The sequence below is a fragment of the Pantherophis guttatus genome, chromosome 3 (genome assembly GCF_059756535.1).
Source record: "Pantherophis guttatus breed Tessera chromosome 3, ASM5975653v1, whole genome shotgun sequence".
Taxonomy (NCBI): domain Eukaryota; kingdom Metazoa; phylum Chordata; class Lepidosauria; order Squamata; family Colubridae; genus Pantherophis; species Pantherophis guttatus.
This window is the reverse complement of record NC_142065.1, coordinates 119,942,408-119,962,426: the sequence shown is the minus strand read 5'-3', so window position 1 is coordinate 119,962,426 and position 20,019 is coordinate 119,942,408. Positions and strand designations below refer to the sequence as shown.

Genomic DNA, 20,019 nt, shown 5'->3' with positions numbered 1-20,019 from the left:
CTCATGATCCTATATATTACTTTTTTACATGAGTTCTGAAATCTAATGAAAATTGATGAACAAATGCGACCTTTCCTAAAATGGAAAGGTTGCAACCAGCGCACACTATTCTGTATGTAAATTTATAACTTACACAGCATCTGATGTTGTTCCAAACCTGCAGATTAGCTTGGGCCTATATGGGCAATTAATATTGGTAGAGCAATGATTTAAGAAGATTAAATGAGCTTCCTGCTTGACTTCTATTTCAATCACTATGCTGCTGAATTTTAAAAAAAAAATTTTTTTTTTAAATTAAGTTAATAATTTGGACAAGTCTATTCATTTGCTATTGATTACCTGCAGCATTAATACATGGTGCTGTAAAGCACTGCAATGACATGTAAAGTGGCATGAGCACCTACCTGTTGCATATTGAAGTAGCTATGGCTTTTCTGGGTAAACCTGCATTTGGTTTAAGGAGGCAAATGCTACATTTATATTGCCACATGCTGCAGAACTTTTTGCCCCCTTCAGATCTTAAGACCTCTAATTCAGGAAAAGAGTGGCTGAGTTTTGCTCTTCAGTTCCACAGTCTGATATATTTCCCATGTTAGAGTTAATTACAATTGTAATTCATAATATCTGAATTTTTATATCTGAAAGAGCAACAAGCTGGGAAAGTTTGATTAAAGAAATTCATACTCTTACAATTGATAGCTGTCCCTATATCTGAAGATCTTTTATGTTTTATCGAAGCAAGATTCCTCCCACTCCACCCCACCCTGTATGTAATGAGCATATTGGCTGGCATTTCTGTTTGATAACAAAATTTAAGCCAAGGTTTCCATTTTCACTGAGAGTTTTTTTTTAAAAAAAAATTAGCACTTCAAAAAATATACAAACAAATATAAAAATGACATTAAAAAGATTTTAAAAAAGAAAAGAATACCCAGTGTTGCTTAGATTTTCATAGGATAGAGGGTTTTATTTGATTTATTATGGATAAATGACCCATAAATATATGGTAAACAGATATTTCTGTGAGGGAGATATGTACTTTCAAATTAGATTTTGAAATATTTGGTTTTCAGACAAATATATTCTTGTATTTCTGTAGTTAACAAAAGTGTCAATATATATTATATTATCCCACATCTTAATAGTAAGGTAAAGGCTACCCATAATGCAGTCCACCAAAAAATTGCCCAAGGCAATTATTATTAAAAACCTTTCAAAAATTTATTTAGCTAACAATGGAATGCATATTTTATGCTTTTTTAACATTTTAATTTGTCTCCTTTTAATATGTTTATTGTTCTAATATTTTTTGCTGTATGCCACCCAGAATCACTTCTTAAGAGATGGACAGCCATTTGAATTTGATAAATAAATAAATCATAGTTAAATATAGATTTTCAACATCTGCTTACGCAAACAGCCACAGATCTGAGTTCCCAAAAAGAAGCAAGAATAGATACATTTCATTATCTTACACAACTAATATAATAGTGACAAATAAACCCACTTCTTTGTCTGTGGTCTTGATTTTTTTTGCCTAATGCATCTGACAATACATAATTTTATATTTGGAAGGCAAAAGTTCAAACTGCAGGCAAAACAATATAATTTTTGCATTTGGCAGTTTGAAAACTCAACAGCATAGCAGCTGTATGCACAATGCACTGGAACAATGCATATTTGATTTTGAAATCTGCCCTAGAAGAACAGCCTGTCTCAGAACATTCAAAGATGACATATTACTGCTGGTATTTTTTCTTATGCCCAAAATGGTTTCTAATCTCTGTAATATAATTAATGATCCTCCATGCATATCCATTTCCTCTCCTCAGTTAGTACATTACAATAGTGTTCATATCATCAGGAAAATAACAGAATAACAGAAGGGATCTTGTATGTCTTCTAGTCCAATCTCTTGCTTAGGCAGGAAGCCCTATACCAGTGATGGCTAACCTTTTCTGCACTGAGTGCCGAAACTGGAGCGCACACCCCGGAGTGCCAGAACCTGTAAGAGAGCAGCTGGCTGGTGCGCATGCACATTGCGGGCAGCTGCTCTTCCGGGTTCTGTTGAACGCTGGACAGCTGGCCGGCACGCATCTGCGCACCAGAACCCGGAAGAGCAGCTGCCCGCCACATGCATGCGCACCGGACCAGCTGTCTGGCACACATGCACGCGACGGAACCTGGAAGAGCAGCTGACGATGGTGTGCGTGCCCACAGAGAGGGCTCTGTGTACCACCTCTGGCACACATGCCATGGGTTCACCATCATAGCCCTATACCATTTCAGACAAATACGTTTGTCTAGTCTCTTCTTAAAAACTTTGAATGCCTCTAAAATATGTCACAGCAGTTGCTGAGAATCCCAAGATTGAGATTAAGATGCAGGGCAGATGATAAATCTTTGACTATTCTGAAGAGTTCTGCTGAACAACAACCAAGAAAGTAGAGGAGGTCACAGAAGAAGCTACTTTGTGGTCTTTGCTGCCATATGAATGGGTCGACTGTATGGGCATATGTCTGATGAACCATTTGCATTCTAGCTATGTCATCCTTACAGTCCCCATCAGAACTTGTCAGAAAACCAGGGAGAACCCTGGACTCTCCAGGCCTGATGTGATACTGGTTGCCTAGTAAGATGTCAGAATGCAATTTTTGTATTGAATTGTGGGTTGCAGCTTTTTAATTAGTGCTAATTCTATTCTCAAAATATAGAGGTATAGTTAAATACTTAATAAGATTTATAATACAAAAAATAATTTGTTTAGGCTAGTGATGAGGAGTTTGTGACTATACGTTTTTGCTCTCTGAACTGGAATACAGAATAGCAGAATCTTACACAAAAATATCTAATTATAATGCATTTTTTAAAAAAAACAACCAGTGTTGGAAACAGGAACTAATAAAATATGTTGATAGACTCAAAATCATTTTTTGTTAAATGATTGAAGAATGAGAGGAATTGGCTACTCGGAGCCTTAAATTTAATTAATTTTTCTGATGTCAACTATGATATAGTAAAAAATGTAATAGAAATATTTAATATACCTCTAACAAAAAGAAACCCACAGATAATGGAACATTGTATATGTTCCACAGTTCTTAGAAGAATTAACTAATGTTTATGAAGTGACAGAACCACAAGTTATAAATTGATTACCGTGTTTCCCCGAAAATAAGACCCTATCTTATATTTTTTTGAACCCTAAAATAAGCGCTTGGCCTTATTGCCATGCGCTCAAAAGCTCGATTGGGCTTATTATCAGGGGATGTCTTATTTTGGAGGAAACAGGGTAATAGAACCAAAAAATTATCCTGGTTTTATCTTTTTAAATGTTATTGGAAATTTGAAAAAAAAAAGTTAATTATTAATAATAATGTAATTAGATAGAAGCTGAAATGAGGTTGATGAGAGGAAGGTATATATAAAATACATGGAAATATCCCTTACCATAAGTTTTCAGTGGAACAAAATAATACATTTTTTAAAAGTTGATCATCATTGGGCTATCCCAGATAACTGGATTAGTAATTCACGAATGTCTGCAACAAATAGCTGGCAAGATTGCTATAGTTACCTTTTATTTTATATGATTTCATTTTAGATTTCTGCCAGATGTTGAATGTAGTTTTGGTACAATACTGTATTTGAATTTTGTGTCAATTGTGTGAACTTTCTTTCTGTTTGTTAATCTCTCATCTACTCCTTATTTGTATTGAAGAATTAGATGCTTATTCAATAATTTGCTGTATTGATTACTTTTCTGGATTATTCAAAGAATAAAGTTTGAGATACTTCTTTAGAAGTATTTGTATATAATTTCAGATGTGAAATTAACTTTAGCAAAAGCACCTTTTTGTTTCAATTAGTTCAGTATGCTGTATTGTGAAACTTTGCTGGAGATTTTTTTTTAAAAAAAATAGCTCCCTGGTCAATGAGAAGACATTATTACTAAATTATTACTAAAGTTCCACTATTTCTGTATCAGGAAATATCTACAAGAGGTTCTCTGGAAGGGATACGAATGAAGCTGCACACAATCTGATTTCATTAGTAGGAAATTAGTGTCTTGTAAGTTAAGGTTGTTGGAGGGATAGAAGAAGTCTCATTGCCTTGCCCTTCCCAGTGACACTTTTTCAGCATTCTGAAAAAGAAGACACAAGCTGCATGGGGAGGAAAATTTAATGCATGTGAACTATATCCTGGAACCCCTGCTATTTTAGGGAACAAAAATATTTACTTATTTTCAAGTTTCATAAACAAAGGATTAAACTTGAATTGTTTCTCTACAGCTTTTTAAAAGGTGAGATGTGAGTGACAGTCATTTCTCATTGAAAAGATTTTCCTTTTTTAGCAGGTGGACTCAAAGAAAAGTACTATTTTAGAGATCTTGATTCCTCCTGAGTAGTTAATTTTGTTTCAATAGATTTTTGTAAAGACTACCAGTATACTGATTGTGAAATAAATGTGCACTTCATAATTTTGACTTGAAATATCCAGTTGAATTAAAAAGTTTGGGCAGCCCTTGTTAAATTGTGTTTTTAGTTGATCCTTAAGTGAACAGAAATGGCACAATATTTACATTATGGTTTGTGTGCAGTTGTTTGCAGATTCAGAGTAAAGGAGCAGTAAATATGAACTTTGCAGAAGTTTTGGCAGCCTTTTAATTGATTTAGTGCTGCTACTTTTAAAGTAAAGTTGTAAAGTTGTTAATAAGATCCCACAAGATGATTGACCCATTAGAGAAAACACAGGAAAAGAAATTCTCTGAACCTTTATCAACCAAAATCTCTTCAAAGCAAGTGTGAATGAAGATAAATTCACCCTTCTTAAGAGATAGAAGTGATGTGGAATTATCAAAGTCAAAACGACAATTTGAAAGAAAACACTGCTAGAGCTGCCTGAAAATTGTTCAGATCTTCAAAAGAGAACTATAGACATAATTATAAACAAAGTGTTTGTAAAGGTTAGTTAATGTTGGAAGTTGCTGTCCACAGTGTGGCTTTTCTTACACAACTGTTACGTGCATGAGAGAATTTTCAGAAGGATACCTTTGCTCCAGCCTCATGATAAAAGTAATAATACAATATTTTCAAAAAAAAATATTGCTATTCCTGAAGTGTTTACAAATAAAGTGTATGAAACGAAATTGAACTGTTCAGCTATACACAATAAAAGGGGGAAAAGGATATGAAGCATTTTGGGTACACTTTGCTAACTTAAATAAGGGGATTTCTCTATTTTGCTTCGAGGATGTGTAACAACCAGTGGCATGGGAAATATTGCTAAGGGTGGCTAGAAGTTGATGTCCCACAGTCAGTGGGAAAAAAACCTCAAACTTTAAATCAACTGTGTATTAAAGATTACTATCTGAAATCAGTCTTGAGGCATTTACAAGAAAAAAAGATAAAAAGTTTTGGAATAATCTTCACAGTCCTGGGATATTATTGAAAATCTGGGGAATCTCAAAACATGCAGGTGGAAGGAAATTTAAGAATGCTCAGATTTCTGAGTTAGAAGATTTCTGCAACTGAAGAGTGAGAGAAATTAAAAAACCAAGAATATAAAAGGTTTTTGGCTGACTACAGGATAAGTTTAGAAGTGTTACTAGTGCAAGGTAAAAAAAGGTAAAGGGGTCCCTATGGATTGTACTCCACTAGTCGTTGCTGACTATAGGTGGCAGTGCTTCTCTCCATTTCAAGGCCATTGAGCCAGTGCTGCCTGAAGACATCTCGGTGTACATTTGGCCAGCATGTTGTTACGGAGCGCTGTTACCTTCCCACAGAAGGTAGTCCCTATTTATCTACTCGTATTTGCAGGCTGTTGAACTGCTAGGTTGGCAAGAGCTGGGGCGAGGACGGGAGCTCACCCCATCCCATGACACTCGGGTCTCGAACCAAGAGCTGCTAGTTTTCCAGCTGACAAGCCCTGCATCTTAACCACTAAGTCACCACACCACCCTACTACTGCAAGAGGGTTTGTTAAAAAGAACTGAGTGGTAGGGTATCCAAATTATTTTGATTGCTCTAGTTACTATTTCCTTCTTTTGAATCTGTAAACAAATGTACATAAAGATATGTAGTATAGCTTTAATATTAGAAACTTCAGCTGTAGTTTACATTGTAGGCATAGGTCTATATTTCTGTTGATCTCTTTACATTGTCAAGATCTTAGTGGAAGAAAGAATTAAGAGTTAAAAGTGAGAACTGACATATATAAAAATATCCTGATTCAGTGAGTTTCTGTAGTTTGAGAACAAAATTGTTCAGTTTAATTGTGGTGCAGCAGATTAAGTAATAGACTTTCTAAATCAAGAATGTTATAGGAAAAAGAATAGATTCATACAAAAGACAACTAGATACAAAAGACAACTAGAAACACAAAATAGCACATAATAATAGGAAGAACCACAGAAGTACCTATTAGTCTTAATAAGGTATAAGGGTTTTAAGATTGCTTAGTTTAGGATATTTACACTTTTTTTAAAAAAAGGAAAACTGTAAGAACATGGCTAATGGCAAAGTTTCTATTGACTTTGTATAATTAGTATTTTTTTTAATATGAATTGTTCATTTTCTTTAGAAATATAGAACTCAGTATCTACACATTGATACAATTTTATATAACCTTGGAGCAGTGAAATCAAATTATATATATATATATATATATATATATATATATATATATATATATATATATATATATATATATATATATATATATATTTGTCTTGTATACTATATAATAATATAATTTCTTGAATATGTATAAAGGTCCTCCTAAAATTCTTTGTTTACCCTAGAAAATATTTGATTCATTATGAATATTTTTTTAAAATTTTTGGATATTAGCACCAAATGTATTAGCTTGTGAAAAATATTTAGAATTTGGACTTTTGAACAATAAAGCTCCTATACCAGAATGGCTTGTATTTGCATGGAGGTTGAATTGGTGGTAATTTCTTGTTAGATTAGTTTGTGTTGCATTTGTAAACCTGCACAATTTTTCAAAAATCTATATTGTTTTTGCATTTATTTAGCACTTCTCTAAAAAAAAAAAAAGATGGGTGAGAGTGAATATCTGAGTATTGCAACTGTTTTGCAAGTTCCGTTTGAGTTTCCAAGTGTAGTAAATAATTTTCTGGTAGCCTACATTTCAGACAGAATCTTCCTTTGAGTATTAAAATTAAAGCAGGGGTCCATATTTAAACTCCCATCCAATGTTTTAATGTCTTTTCTGTTTTTGAGTAACGGCTTTGGTCTATTTTATCTTTAAATGATTACATTTGGGTGGGAAAAGATTGTGGGAGATATGGGTGAACTGCAGCATGGCACTTTTTCAAACATTTTTCGTGTGCTTAGGTACATCCAAGCAGAAGTCAACTTCCCTTCAGGTAGCAGATCAGGAACTACTATCACCTTTTCACCCATACCAGCCTTTGGAATGTATAGTAGAAGAAACTGAAGGCAAGCTCAATGAACTTGGACAGAGAATTAGTGCAATTGAAAAAGCACAACTTAAATCATTGGAGTTGATTCAAGGTGAACCTTTGAATAAAGATAAAATTGAAGAGCTCAAAAAGAACAGAGAAGAACAAGTACAAAAGAAAAAGAAAATACTGAAGGAGCTGCAAAAGGTGGAAAGGCAGTTGCAGATGAAAACACAGCAGCAATTTACCAAAGAATATTTGGAGACCAAAGGTCAGACAGACGCTCCCCTTACTCAGCAGCAGCAGTGTCCACATACAGGTGTCCTCCCAGAACTGGAAGGAAATGAGGGCCTTCCTGGGGATAACCTTTCAGGGTTGTCACAGGTTGACAGTGTCCTGCATAAAGATGAGCAACAACACTCTCCTTCATCTCCTGAGCAAACTGAGTTTGCCCCTCTTCAGCCTCTCGCAACACCACAGTGTAACTTTTCAAGTAACATAGGTTGTAATGGGACAGATTCTTTTGAACTTCAGAAAGTATTAGGTAATCAGCAAACTATAGGACAGCAGCAACCAATTGCTGGACATGTTCAGGGACTGTTAGTTCAAGAACCAGATGGATTAATGGTTGCTTCGCCAGCACAGACGCTTACCGACACTCTTGATGACCTGATAGCAGGTGGGTTGAGAAATGTATCTTTTCTTGAATAAATATGTGTGTTATTAGTTTCTTTTGTTCCCATTATCTTTCGCAAAGTTTTCCCTTATTGTTTTTACAGTTTTTATTAGTTTTAATGTTGGCATTCAGTTATATCCAACTTTTTGGATTGTTTAATCCAAAGCAAAATGTTTTGCTTTATTGGATTTTTACTGTATTGATCCATTTGGTTTTCATTTCTGGTGTAATAACTATTACGGGAATCTTTTCAAGAAAATATGTCAGTTTATAGAATTGTGCAAATAGTTGATCAGGCAACATTTGTGAGAAGATAGTATTTTGGTGAATCTGATTCTTTGTAGGGGCTCTCTTCATAATCTCTAGATAGCATTCTCAAGTTGACATTGTTTGATTCAGAGGAATTTTTAGTTGAATTATATATCAATAGAACGCAATCACTAATTACTTATTTATGTTATGTAACTGTAGAATGTCATAAGCCTATAGTCAGTCATAAGATGGAATAGTTTTGAAAAGCATTACTCCACTAATTAAAGATAAAGACCAAAAATACTTGGAAGTGAATGAGGGAATGAGAATAGGTTATATTTGATAATAAACATGGGCTTTATTTACTTACCCATTTTGTACTATTTGCATGTTGTCCCAATCATAGCTATCCCATCAGGATAACACTTCAAATTAGGATATTTGGACTCAAATGATAGATTAGTCCCTAGAGGTAAATAGACAAGCAGAGTCCCCCCCTCCTTCATACTCACACTCTCACTCTCTCTCTCTCACTCATAGGGACTGTGCTGAATAGAATCAAAATGCCCATTGATTAGCATATTTTCTCATAGTAGCCAACTAACATGAATGGGAAACTCCAAAGCAAGAGTAAACCCAATCCAGAAGTGGATATTGCAAGACTTGTTGCTTCTGTTACTAATAGTATATAGCTATTTTATCTGGCTAGCAATTGATAATTTTATTCTCCATAAAATTGATGAATCCTCTTAAAGGATACATACAACTTGGTGTCATTACTACATATTATGGTATCAAATGGTAGTGCATTGTGTGCTATATAAAGAAAAAAAATCATTTTATTTGTACTAAATCTATCACCATTCTTTTTCACTGGATGACTTTAGAAAGAGCTGTCCCCTTTAGAAAGAGTTGTTCCCAGTCAAATTTCTTTGATTAGCAGTAGTTTAATCAGCTGCCTGAGGTAGGAAGATGGTCTTTGTTCACCCATTAAGGCTGCCCCCAGCTTCTCATGCATTGGTAGAGGCACTGCCACGCTTGCTGATGGGTGGCTAATTGTTCTAGAAAACTGTGACCTAAATAAAATGAAAATAGCTGTTGTAGGAGATGGATTAGTATGGCAGTGGGTCAGCTTTTAGCCTCAATTAGTTTTTATTTTTGGTCTGTCTTCAAAGTGGCTGATTGATTTCACCTAATGATAAGGTTTATTCTAATCAGTTTTCTTAAATTATTGTATCCGTTAAGAAGTAATTCTGCAGGTGTTTGTTTTTTTAATGGTAAACAACATTCCATATTTTGGGAGGTTTTGTAACTGAAAAATGAAATTAAAAATGTATTAAACAAATGAATAATTTTGGAAAATGGAAAAAATACAGGTATTATACTGACAGGTGGAGGAGTCATAATTCCTTACATGAAAATGCTTTCATTGAATTCTATTCTAAGTTTTTTTTCTGACCAGCACAGGTAGACCTCACTTAATTATGCTGATTGGGACCAGAAATTCTGCCGTTAAGCAGCATTGTTGTAAGACAAAAAAACCTCACATAACTGCACCACTTAGATCTGATGGCAGTTCTGGCAGTCCCGATTGCCATCATTAAATGAGGGTCCAATAATTAGTATATCAAGTTACGATCACATGAGATTCTTGCTTAATACATAAGTTCTTAAGCAAGCATCTCATGTGACCTTGACTTGCAACTACTTGCCAGTTTCTACATTGACTTTGCTTGTCAAAAACCAATAGGAAAAGTCACAAATCGCAACTCTCCAAATAATTAGAAAACCTTACCAGTTTATTGTTAGTCATAAGAAAACCTTAACTCAAAAAAATTTATAAAGAACTTCAAAAGTACTAGTGCCAATGAAAATCTACAAGGACTTTGTTGATTGCATCTGGTGAAAACTGACCATTTATTCCTATTCACTAATTTACTTTCAATCTCTTGTCTGATTAACAGCTGAATTTGGTTTAGATGATTGGTTTTATCAAAAGCCTTTGTGTATCTGCCAGATTACCCCATCCATATTTTGTTGAACCTTTCAAAAGAATAGTAAAGAATATGCCATGATTTAATTTACCAAATTTATGTTGGCTATTCTTCAACAAGACTTAAATCTTTAAAATACTTTCAGTGGTCTCTTTTTAGTATTATAACATGTTCAACAATTCTAAAACAATTTACTTTCAGATAAATTTTAATTGAACTTTGATTAGAAAAACAGTTCTATCTGTTGTTACTACTTTTGCATGAACTGTTCAGATTCCGTCCCTCAAAATAATGATTTAGGCAATGGTTTCTTTTCTATTTCTTTCCAGCAAAAAGAATTTAAACAATTCTCTTATCTATGTTATTTAGTGTTTAGCCCTTTTTAATATTCAGTAAATTATTTATTGTATGTGTAGGTTAATCTGGTGGAAAGTTAATAATTTAACTCCAAACCAAATACTTAAGAATTATAAAGGTAGCATCTAAAAATATAGGCAGTTCCAATCAGGTTAGTTTAAAAAAAACCTGGGGTGTTCAAGTCTGATAAATTCAATATTTCTAGATATTGAGAAAATCAAGGTATCGCTCCAAGGGCTCCAATAATTAGTATATTGATTTTTACCCCACATACATTCAACTTTCACCTGAAAGTCCTGATATTTTGTAATTTTTTCCAGTCATTTTTCCTTACTCCTAGCATCACCTGGAGTGGCAACACCAATGAACCAGACTTTATTTTCAAAAACTGTTATATCGGGCATGTTATAAACAAGATGCCTGTCTGTTTGGATCTTAAAGTTTCATAAAACCTTAACTGAATAATAGTAATTATTATTTGCTCACAAGAATGTGAAGTCACATTTGCCAGTACTTTATTTTGCATTGTCCTTCATACCCATCAAGTTCTTTCCAAGAACCTAGGATGTTGTAATGTATTGGTATAGTATATATGTGGATTCAAGCCTTTTATAATTGACGGGGAAATTTTGTCAATGTGCAGATTATCCAAGTGCTATCCAAGATTGTTTGGTGTGGCATCCAGTGTGCCAATAATCACTGGGACCACCAAAGCTGGTTTATGTCATAATCTTTCAACTTCAGTTTTCAGATCTTAATACTTTGTGATCTTTTTCAATTCTAGTCTACTATCCCCTGGTATTGCCACATCAATTATCCTTAATTTTTCCTTTTCAATCACAAACATCTAGTATGTTATGGGCTAAGTCTATCAATCTGTACTTAGAAAGCCCACAATATTTTAACAACATTTTCAACTACTTTTTCAACTGCTTGTTTCCACCAGTTTTTCATTACAGATACATGATAATTTTTACAGATGTTCCAGTGAATCATTTTGATGACTGTGTTACACTGTTGCTTATAATCAGTTTATGAAATCCTTTTGCAAGAGCTGAGCATATGATCTAATATTCTTCTATTTCTTTGCACAATTTGCACATGATTTTTCAATTCTGAAACTTTGCTCGTGAGCACCTAAAATCATGCCTTCATTTACTTTTTTTTAATGTTCTAGTTATAAACCATTGCCAGGTTTTATATTTATCTACTTTCCCCTCTTTTTTTCTTTCTTTTTTTTTTAGAAATTGGCCGTGTACAGTAGTGTGTTTTATTACCAGCATTCTGTTTGTGTTTTTATTACGTTATTCAATATTCATTTTTTATTTCCTCTGCATTTAGTAAATTCCAATTTTTAACTGGCATCAGTGGCTTTTTTTTTTCATAATCAATTTACACTTTTCTTCTTCAGTACTTTGTTTGACCTGTGCCTCCATTATTATTATTATGTATTTAAAAATGTATTGACCTTAATATTCTTGCAGTATTGCCCTTAAATATTTTATTCTTTTGCATTCCTCATTAGCTGGTTCCTGCATTTCTTTAGAAAACTTTCTATTTTATAAAAGTAGACTTTCATTTTTATGGCATTTTGAGGTCGCTTATTAATCCTAATGATTTATTAAAGTTTTTCTCACTTAAACTATACATTATTGCTGAGGTATTATTGTGGATTTGAATAACTCCCATTGTTGAGATTTTTATCCCTTGGATTTTTAAATTCCATTCTGTTACTGGTAGTCTTTGCATTACAACCATAATGGAGCCTACTCATTATGGTTGTCAGTCATAACAATCATAAAATGGGTCAATCACATGACCAACCCAATTTAATGTTTTTTGCAGCAGTTAAATGAGCACTGCAATCTTAAGTGCAAACACTGCATTCATTAAGTGAACTCATTGTTTGAAAACTGGAAATACCAGCTTTATGCAAAACTATAGTAAAACGCAGTCATGTGACCACAAGTCCCTGCAAATGGCCATGAATGTGGCCATGTTGCTGAGCACATAAATTCAATCACATGACAGGGGAATTGTTGGAACTTCAGATCCAGTTCGTAAGTGCCCATTTTCAGGTAAGTCACTAAGCAACTGGTCAAAAGTTGACGAAAGATTAAATTCAGAATCACTGCTCTTTTTGTCAGTTTGCTGACCAACCTTTCTAGCACAAAACCATTTAGAATATCATAAAGTTCAGGGAGAAGATTTTATCTTGCCATTGTAAATGGAATATGTGCCTAGCATACCCATATGAAAGTCAGCATGGTTCCTCATAGTCCAAGATACTCTTCATTCTTCTTGATAAATTGGGGGACTCTTTAAGGTATTGGGGTTGCTGACCCAAGTTTTTACCATTGCAACAGTGTTCTCATCAGAAAATAGAATTATCACAGCTTCTTGGGCAAGGCCTCAAAATGTTGATTAGTTAGAAAAAGATTTCTTCTCTTTATCCTGGCAGAGTCACAGTGGGGACATATATATAAAAGATAACTCCCTCTTCCCTACAGACAAGAATAATTTCAGTAATTTAACACCTTCTCCAGTATTTCAATAAAAAAGTATGTCTCATTCATTATCAATAATGACATTATAAAAAACCTCATCATTCAATTCTAATTGGCAAAAGTCTCTTAAGAGCTCCCAGAAATAGTAATGTATATATTTTAACCCAATCAAATAAATCCATTTTGTAATCCAATTTATCACTTTCTTTAAGCAATAAAGCAAAAGAAATATTTTCCCATTTATAAACAGATTTTTAAAGCCTTGTCATTCAGTCCTTGTAAAAAAGAAAGTTCAATAGCTATGAGACAACATAACATATTAACCAAGATTGAATGAATCAAATTCTTTGCTTACTTTTCTGGTTCTTTAATCCCATCAAACTGTGTCCCCCAATAATTTTTTATCATTTTCTCTTTGTTTCTTCTCCAAAACAGCTTGTTTAGTTTAACACATCCCCCTTGTAAATCCAAAATAAGATTTTCTGAGTCCACTCCTCTGTTTTATTATTAATATATCCCCTTTAATTATTAAGACACCAGTTGGTTTTGTTTGTAAATCCATCTTTTCCACATCAATCTTATATTCTAGTATTTTTAAATCCATTTTCAGATTCACAGCATCTTTTTCCATTTCACTTTTATAATCTGGCATTTTTAAAAAATCCAAATCCACATTCAAATAAGTTTGACCCTCTGTTGTTTTTCTATATCCTCTGTTACAGTATCAGACAAATTTGTAAGTAATCTTTGAGTAAATTCTTCCCAAACACTTAATTTCTTCTGTAGTCAGATAGTATGGCACCGTTGAATTCATGGTTTATTTTCCTTTAATTGTAATTCTTAGCTCTCTCTAATTCCCTCTAATCAACCTTCAAGGTCCTTCTTATCTGTTTATCTTCCAATCAACAAAATTTTCCCACAAGAGGATTTCTTACAATTAATTTCAAAATGAAGGCAAATATACATGTCCCAGTGTAATGTTGCAGGATCCAATCTGAGCTGGTCACCGGAACTAGGAACATTTTAATTTCAAAATCTTTAGATATTCCTTATTAAGTGTTAAAACACCCACAGGGTCCATCAAGTCCATTTAGCCTCAGAATCAACATTCTATTTGCTGTTTAATCCTTAAACCTACATAAAACTTATTTCTTCTAAGATAGGAGATTCTCCCAGTAAAATAAACCTTGTCCTTCCAAAACTTCTAAACATCTAGAAAAAACATAATAAGCAGCTTCCTAAAGTTGTTAAGGGGGGAAAAGTTAAACCCAATGTCTCTTTAAAGGTGCCGAACTGCACCTTAGGCAATGATTTTCCTTCAGTTCTCAGAGTTGTCTGGAAATCACTATTTGCAATCTCTTCATATAGAGATTCTGTAAGAAGCAAAGTTATGGGTGATCCCTTTTCTTCTTCTCAATTCAGAGAGGAGTTCCAAGGTTCACCACTTCCTCATTTACTATTGTTGGCTATGTGAAAATGAAGTCATGTTCCAAATGAGGAGTTCCCCCTTTATTGATGCAAAAATATGTTCATTCCCCAAAATACATTTGTTATAAGACGCCATATCGCAATTTTTCAGAATGAAGCCCTCCTTTCATGAGACTGTAATATTCCGTAAAAGTGTCTTTTAATTGTCTTTGTTGGGACAAGAACATTTTCATAACATCTGAGATTCGGGATAGTATGCAAAATGGGTCTTAGACCCATACTTACTTTTATATTGCAATTTGCTTATAGTATTTATTTAATAAGGCTATGGGAAAGCATGGTACATGACCAGATTTTAAAGTTTAAGGGAATATTAAGGGCAAAATGAGTTTTATAAAGCTTAAAGTATATAATTTGCTCATTTAAAATCTCCAACCTATAGTTGAGCCAACTTTGAGGTCTACCCATTTTGGGAGTGTGACGCTTAATATGCTTCATAAACAATCAAATTGATGAAAATGGGTTACTGGTCTATGAAATAAGAAAAACGACTCACATCACATCAGCCCCGATTAGTGATTTGCATAAGGCTATTCAGTCATTTTCTCCTTTTTTCTTTAATTATACTAGAAAGCAATAAAAGCGTGAGTATCAAAATTTCTCACGGAATATAGCTACCTTCTTTGTGGTCTCTGCATATAAGATATTTGTAATGTTGCAGGGCCTTTATTACAGCTAAAGATTATTTTCAAGAGGAAGGACATTGTGTGGTGCATGTAGTTATGCTGTGATAAAATTAAAAGTTTTACTGGTAGTCCTCGATTTATGACCATTACAGAGCCTGGCCATTAGAGTTGTAAGTTGTGATGGTCAGTTAATCTGATCACCTCACTTAGTGACCACATTTCCTGCTGTCCCCATTGCAGTATTCAGATTTTCTAAATGCTGAAAGTGTGGCTGCCAAATGCAACTCTTTTTCTTTCAATACTCCTAATCTGGGAGTTTTGAAATAAAAAGTTGTCTCCATATGCCAGATAGTTGAGTCAGCACAGATATTGTTATAAGAGCCTTATATTAACAGCTGAACAGATTCAGGAACAGTTTTGTGAATAGAAATAACTTTTTATTTAGGCAGCCCATTTGTTTGCAGAACTTACTATTTAATAGCAAATTTATTTGTATACCTAATATTTACTGTTTTTATGTTAGTGTCAATTTGGGAAATCAAAATTAAATTATCTAACATAGTTCTGCTTTTCCCCTGGTTTTTACTTTTACAAAATATGTGTTTGATACCATTCCCTTCCTTCAAATCCCTTGTCAGACTTCAGTTCGAGGGACAACCTACATAAGATTGATTGTAGCCACTTATATTCATTAATGGAGAATATGAAAAAAATAATTCCATAAGAAAGAGTAATCCATCTGGCATCTCCAAAGTGTTTGGGAAAGGGCTGCAGACTTCCCATTTCCCGAAGTGCAGTGAAAGAAAATAAAAAGAGGTGATACAATGAGACCATGCTATTAGGAAACAGTTGTAACATAACCTAATGCATTCTTATTATGTGAACAAGATGGATTGAGAAGAATTCATAAAACAATAGTTTAAAGAAAACAGTATGGAAGGCTTTAGTGGTATGTAAACAAGTGTCCAACAACTTTTTGTGACTCAATTTTCTAATGGGTAGATAGTGATCTTAATTCTCCTTGAATAGTTTTTTATTCAAAACTTTGTTAAAATAACTCAGTTTCTTAACTTTTTTAAGAAACACAAAAGTATTTAAATTTTAAAATAACTTGATTTAGGGATTTCAATTTTAAGATGTTTGTACACATTTTGAAATCAAATGTTTGATCTGCTAAACTAATTGAATTCTTAAGTTCAGCAGCATAAAACTCACAAATAGGTATCAGTTACACATTTAAGTTTGTCCTGTCAACTACTGTTGACAGCCAATATTATGAACCTTATTTGAATATTTGTATATGCATTAGAAATGAAAAAAGATGTAGACGTTCCTGTTATACTCTTACAACAAATCAGGTATGCTATAATAGCAAATTAAATAAATAACATTTTGCTACAAACTAATTGGGGTTCAGTCATATGTGTTGTAAAATGGCTTTGGCTTCTTAAAAAGATTTGTTCTTGATCTCTATTTTAATACATTTTTAATGTTGACTTGGACACAATTTATCTCTAAAATGTCTTTAATAGAGTGTTTATAGTTGAATTGCAATGACATTTATTGCTTGTTTTCTCATGCATTCCACCATATTCCACTTGTGTTTTAGTTGTACAGAATTTTGTGTCAGATTTTGAAAGAATATTTTCACAACTTTTGGGAGGAAGCAATGGATAAGCAATTAACACTTTTGCTTTATCGTGATTATTATTATATTAAGTTAAAATGATTCAGGATAATAGTTTCATCTAATTCAAATCCAAAAATGTGAACTATAAAAATGCCTGCTTAAATGAACATTATTTAAGAAATGAAGAAAATGCTTTGTGAGAAAATCTGCTGTGACTTTATAACAATTTGGACATAAGCAGAACCTTTTGATGTAGTCCTTGACATGACTGTTCCTATGTCTAGGCAGATGCAGGCTTCAATAAAGTCCTTTATTGAGCTACTATCTCAGGACAAATGGCCCTACAACAGCCAGTAAAACTCCACCCCAAACTTTCCTGAAGGCAGCCACCCACAGTCAGTGCAACACAGTCCCACAAACTAAAGCCAATAGTCACCAGAGCCGATTCACAAAGCAAGGAGGAAATCGTAGTCGAAAAACAAGATCCAAAGTTCACAAAACAAGCTCTAGTCCACAAGCAAGGTTGAAGTCCACAAGGCAGAAACATCTGAAGCAGAATTTACAAAGGCCAGGGAAGTGTCAAAGCAAAACAATCGTTCCTGACAAAGACATCCTCCCCCAGATTCTGATTAAATCATCTCAAGCCAGGTATTCCTTGTGAAGAAGAGCAGGGTAGCCTCCTCACCAGAAGCCTTGCAGACCTTATCTCCATGCCCTCGGATCGGGGTGTGGGGAGAGCTGTTCCTCATCAGAGGGAATCTGCTGCCTCATCATTACTGCCTGCCTACAGCTGATCCTCCCTTGCATTTGTGAGGGCAAGCAGCTCCCTGTCCTGTTGACTATCTTCCCAAAGCCGGAGGAGCCTTGGACTCTCCAGATATTCCAGGGGAGACTTGCCATCCCCATCAGATGGTCCTAGTTCCAACTCCTCCTCCTCTGTACTGGAATCCAATGGGACTATGATAGTTTGCTTAACAGTGGTTCAAATTTACAACAATCTTGAAAAAAGTTACTTATGACCTGTCCTTGAAGTTATGACTGTTGCACTACCCCCATAGTCACACAGTTGCAATTTGAGTGCTTGATAGCTGGCTTGCATTTATGATAATTGTAGCATCCCAATTATGGTCATAAGTTGAGGACCACCTGTAGGTAGATGAAATAGTTTGCCAGTTTTCATTGATGGTGCTTTCAGATATCTATTTATTGAATGCTTTGAGATAAAATGGTTCAAATTATTACAATACATCGTAATTCTGTGTTATTCATCCCTTAGTCATATATGCAGTATTTTTATCCTATATCTGGTTTATACATTTTTTGCTGCTATACTGAGCTAAGTTCTTATTTCATGTGTGCCTGTGGTACTACAGGTAATGACTTAATGACTATTTGAAGTTTTAATAGTGCTGAACGAAGGGACTTAATACCATTGCCCAAAGTTGTGATTGTTTTAGCCTCTCTTCACCATTGGGATTGCAATCTGGGTGCTAACTGGATTCCAAGTGCCCCAGGATCATGTGATCACCATTTATTTATTTATTTATTTATTTATTTATTTATTTATTTATTTATTATATTTCTATACCACCTTTCTCCCGTAGGACTCAAGGCGGTGTACAGTCAAGAAAAATATAGACACACAAACATCATAAAATTGCTAATTAAAATTATTACTTAGTTTGGTCAATTAAATAAAACCCAGAATTAGATAACATTTAAAAAATCATTCACATGTTCATATGTTTAGCCCTGCCTGTTGGAACATCAGGGTCTTGAGGGCACGGCGGAAAGCACGGAGATCAGGGATATTCCGTATCTCCGGGGGCAGTTCATTCCAAAGGGTTGGAGCCCCCACAGAGAAGGCCCTCCCCCGGGAGTCGCCAGTCGACATAATTTGACTGACGGTACCCTGAGTAGTCCCTCCCTGTGAGAACGAACTGGTCGGTGGGAGGCTATTGGTGGCAAAAGACGGTCTCGTAGGTACCCAGGTCCTAAGCCATGGAGCGCTTTAAAGGTGATAACTAACAACTTGAATCGCACCCGGAAGACCACCGGGAGCCAGTGCAGCTCGCGTAGGAGAGGTGTTACATGGGCGTAACGAGCTGCGCCTATAATCACCCGCGCGGCTACGTTCTGGACCAGTTGGAGCCTCCGGGTGCTTTTCAAGGGGAGCCCCATGTAGAGAGCATTACAGTAGTCCATACGGGAGGTAACTAGGGCATGAGTGACTGTGCGCAAGGCGTCCCGATCCAGAAAGGGACGCAACTGGCGGATCAGGCGAACCTGATAAAAGGCACCCCTGGCCACGGCCGTCAAATGATCTTCTAAAGATAACCGTGAATCCAGGAGGACACCCAAGTTGCAGGCCCTCTCTGTGGGGAGCAAGATCTCATCCCCTATTGTCAGTGATGGTACCAGCTGACTATACCGGGACGCCGGAAGCCACAGCCAGTCAGTCTTGGAGGGGTTGAGTCTGAGCTTGTTTCTCCCCATCCAGATCCGCACAGCCTCCAGGCAACGGGACATCACAGCAAGGGCATCATTGGGGTGGTCTGGGGTGGAGATGTATAGCTGTGTGTCATCAGCATACTGATGAACACCCACCCCAAAACCACGGATGATCTCGCCTAGCGGTTTTACATAAATGTTGAACAGAAGGAGTGAGAGGACTGACCCTTGCGGCACCCCACAAATAAGGTGCCTCGAGGTCGACCTCTGCCCCCCTGCCAACACAAACTGCGAATGGTCAGAGAGGAAGGAGGAGAACCACCGAAGCACGGTGCCCCCTATTCCTAACCCCTCCAGCCGGTGCAGTAAGATACCATGGTCGATGGTATCAAAAGCTGCTGAGAGATCTAATGGGACCAGGATAGAGGAGCAACCTCTGTCCCGAGCCCTCCAGAGATCATCCACCAATGCGACCAATGCCGTTTCCGTGCTGTATCGTGATCTGAAGCCCGACTGGAACGGATCCAGATAGACAACTTCATCCAGGTATCGGGGTAGTTGTCGCGCCACCACACTCTCAACAACCTTCGCAACAAAGCGAAGATTGGA

General features: G+C 35.4%; 1 protein-coding gene across 9 annotated transcripts in view; it reads left to right on the top strand.

Moving 5' to 3' along the window:
* The window catches only part of ANKHD1 (ankyrin repeat and KH domain containing 1), a 165,294-nt gene that overhangs the window by 76,612 nt on the left and 68,663 nt on the right, over positions 1–20,019 (top strand). For 7 of the 9 annotated variants that reach the window (XM_034411667.3, XM_034411663.3, XM_034411661.3 and 4 more), the window contains exon 15: positions 7,362–8,108. The exons of the other annotated variants lie outside the window; for them this stretch is intronic. In XM_034411667.3, coding sequence (XP_034267558.1) covers positions 7,362–8,108 — 747 coding nt within the window. The remainder of the gene's footprint in view (positions 1–7,361; positions 8,109–20,019) is intronic. 9 annotated transcript variants of the gene reach the window in all.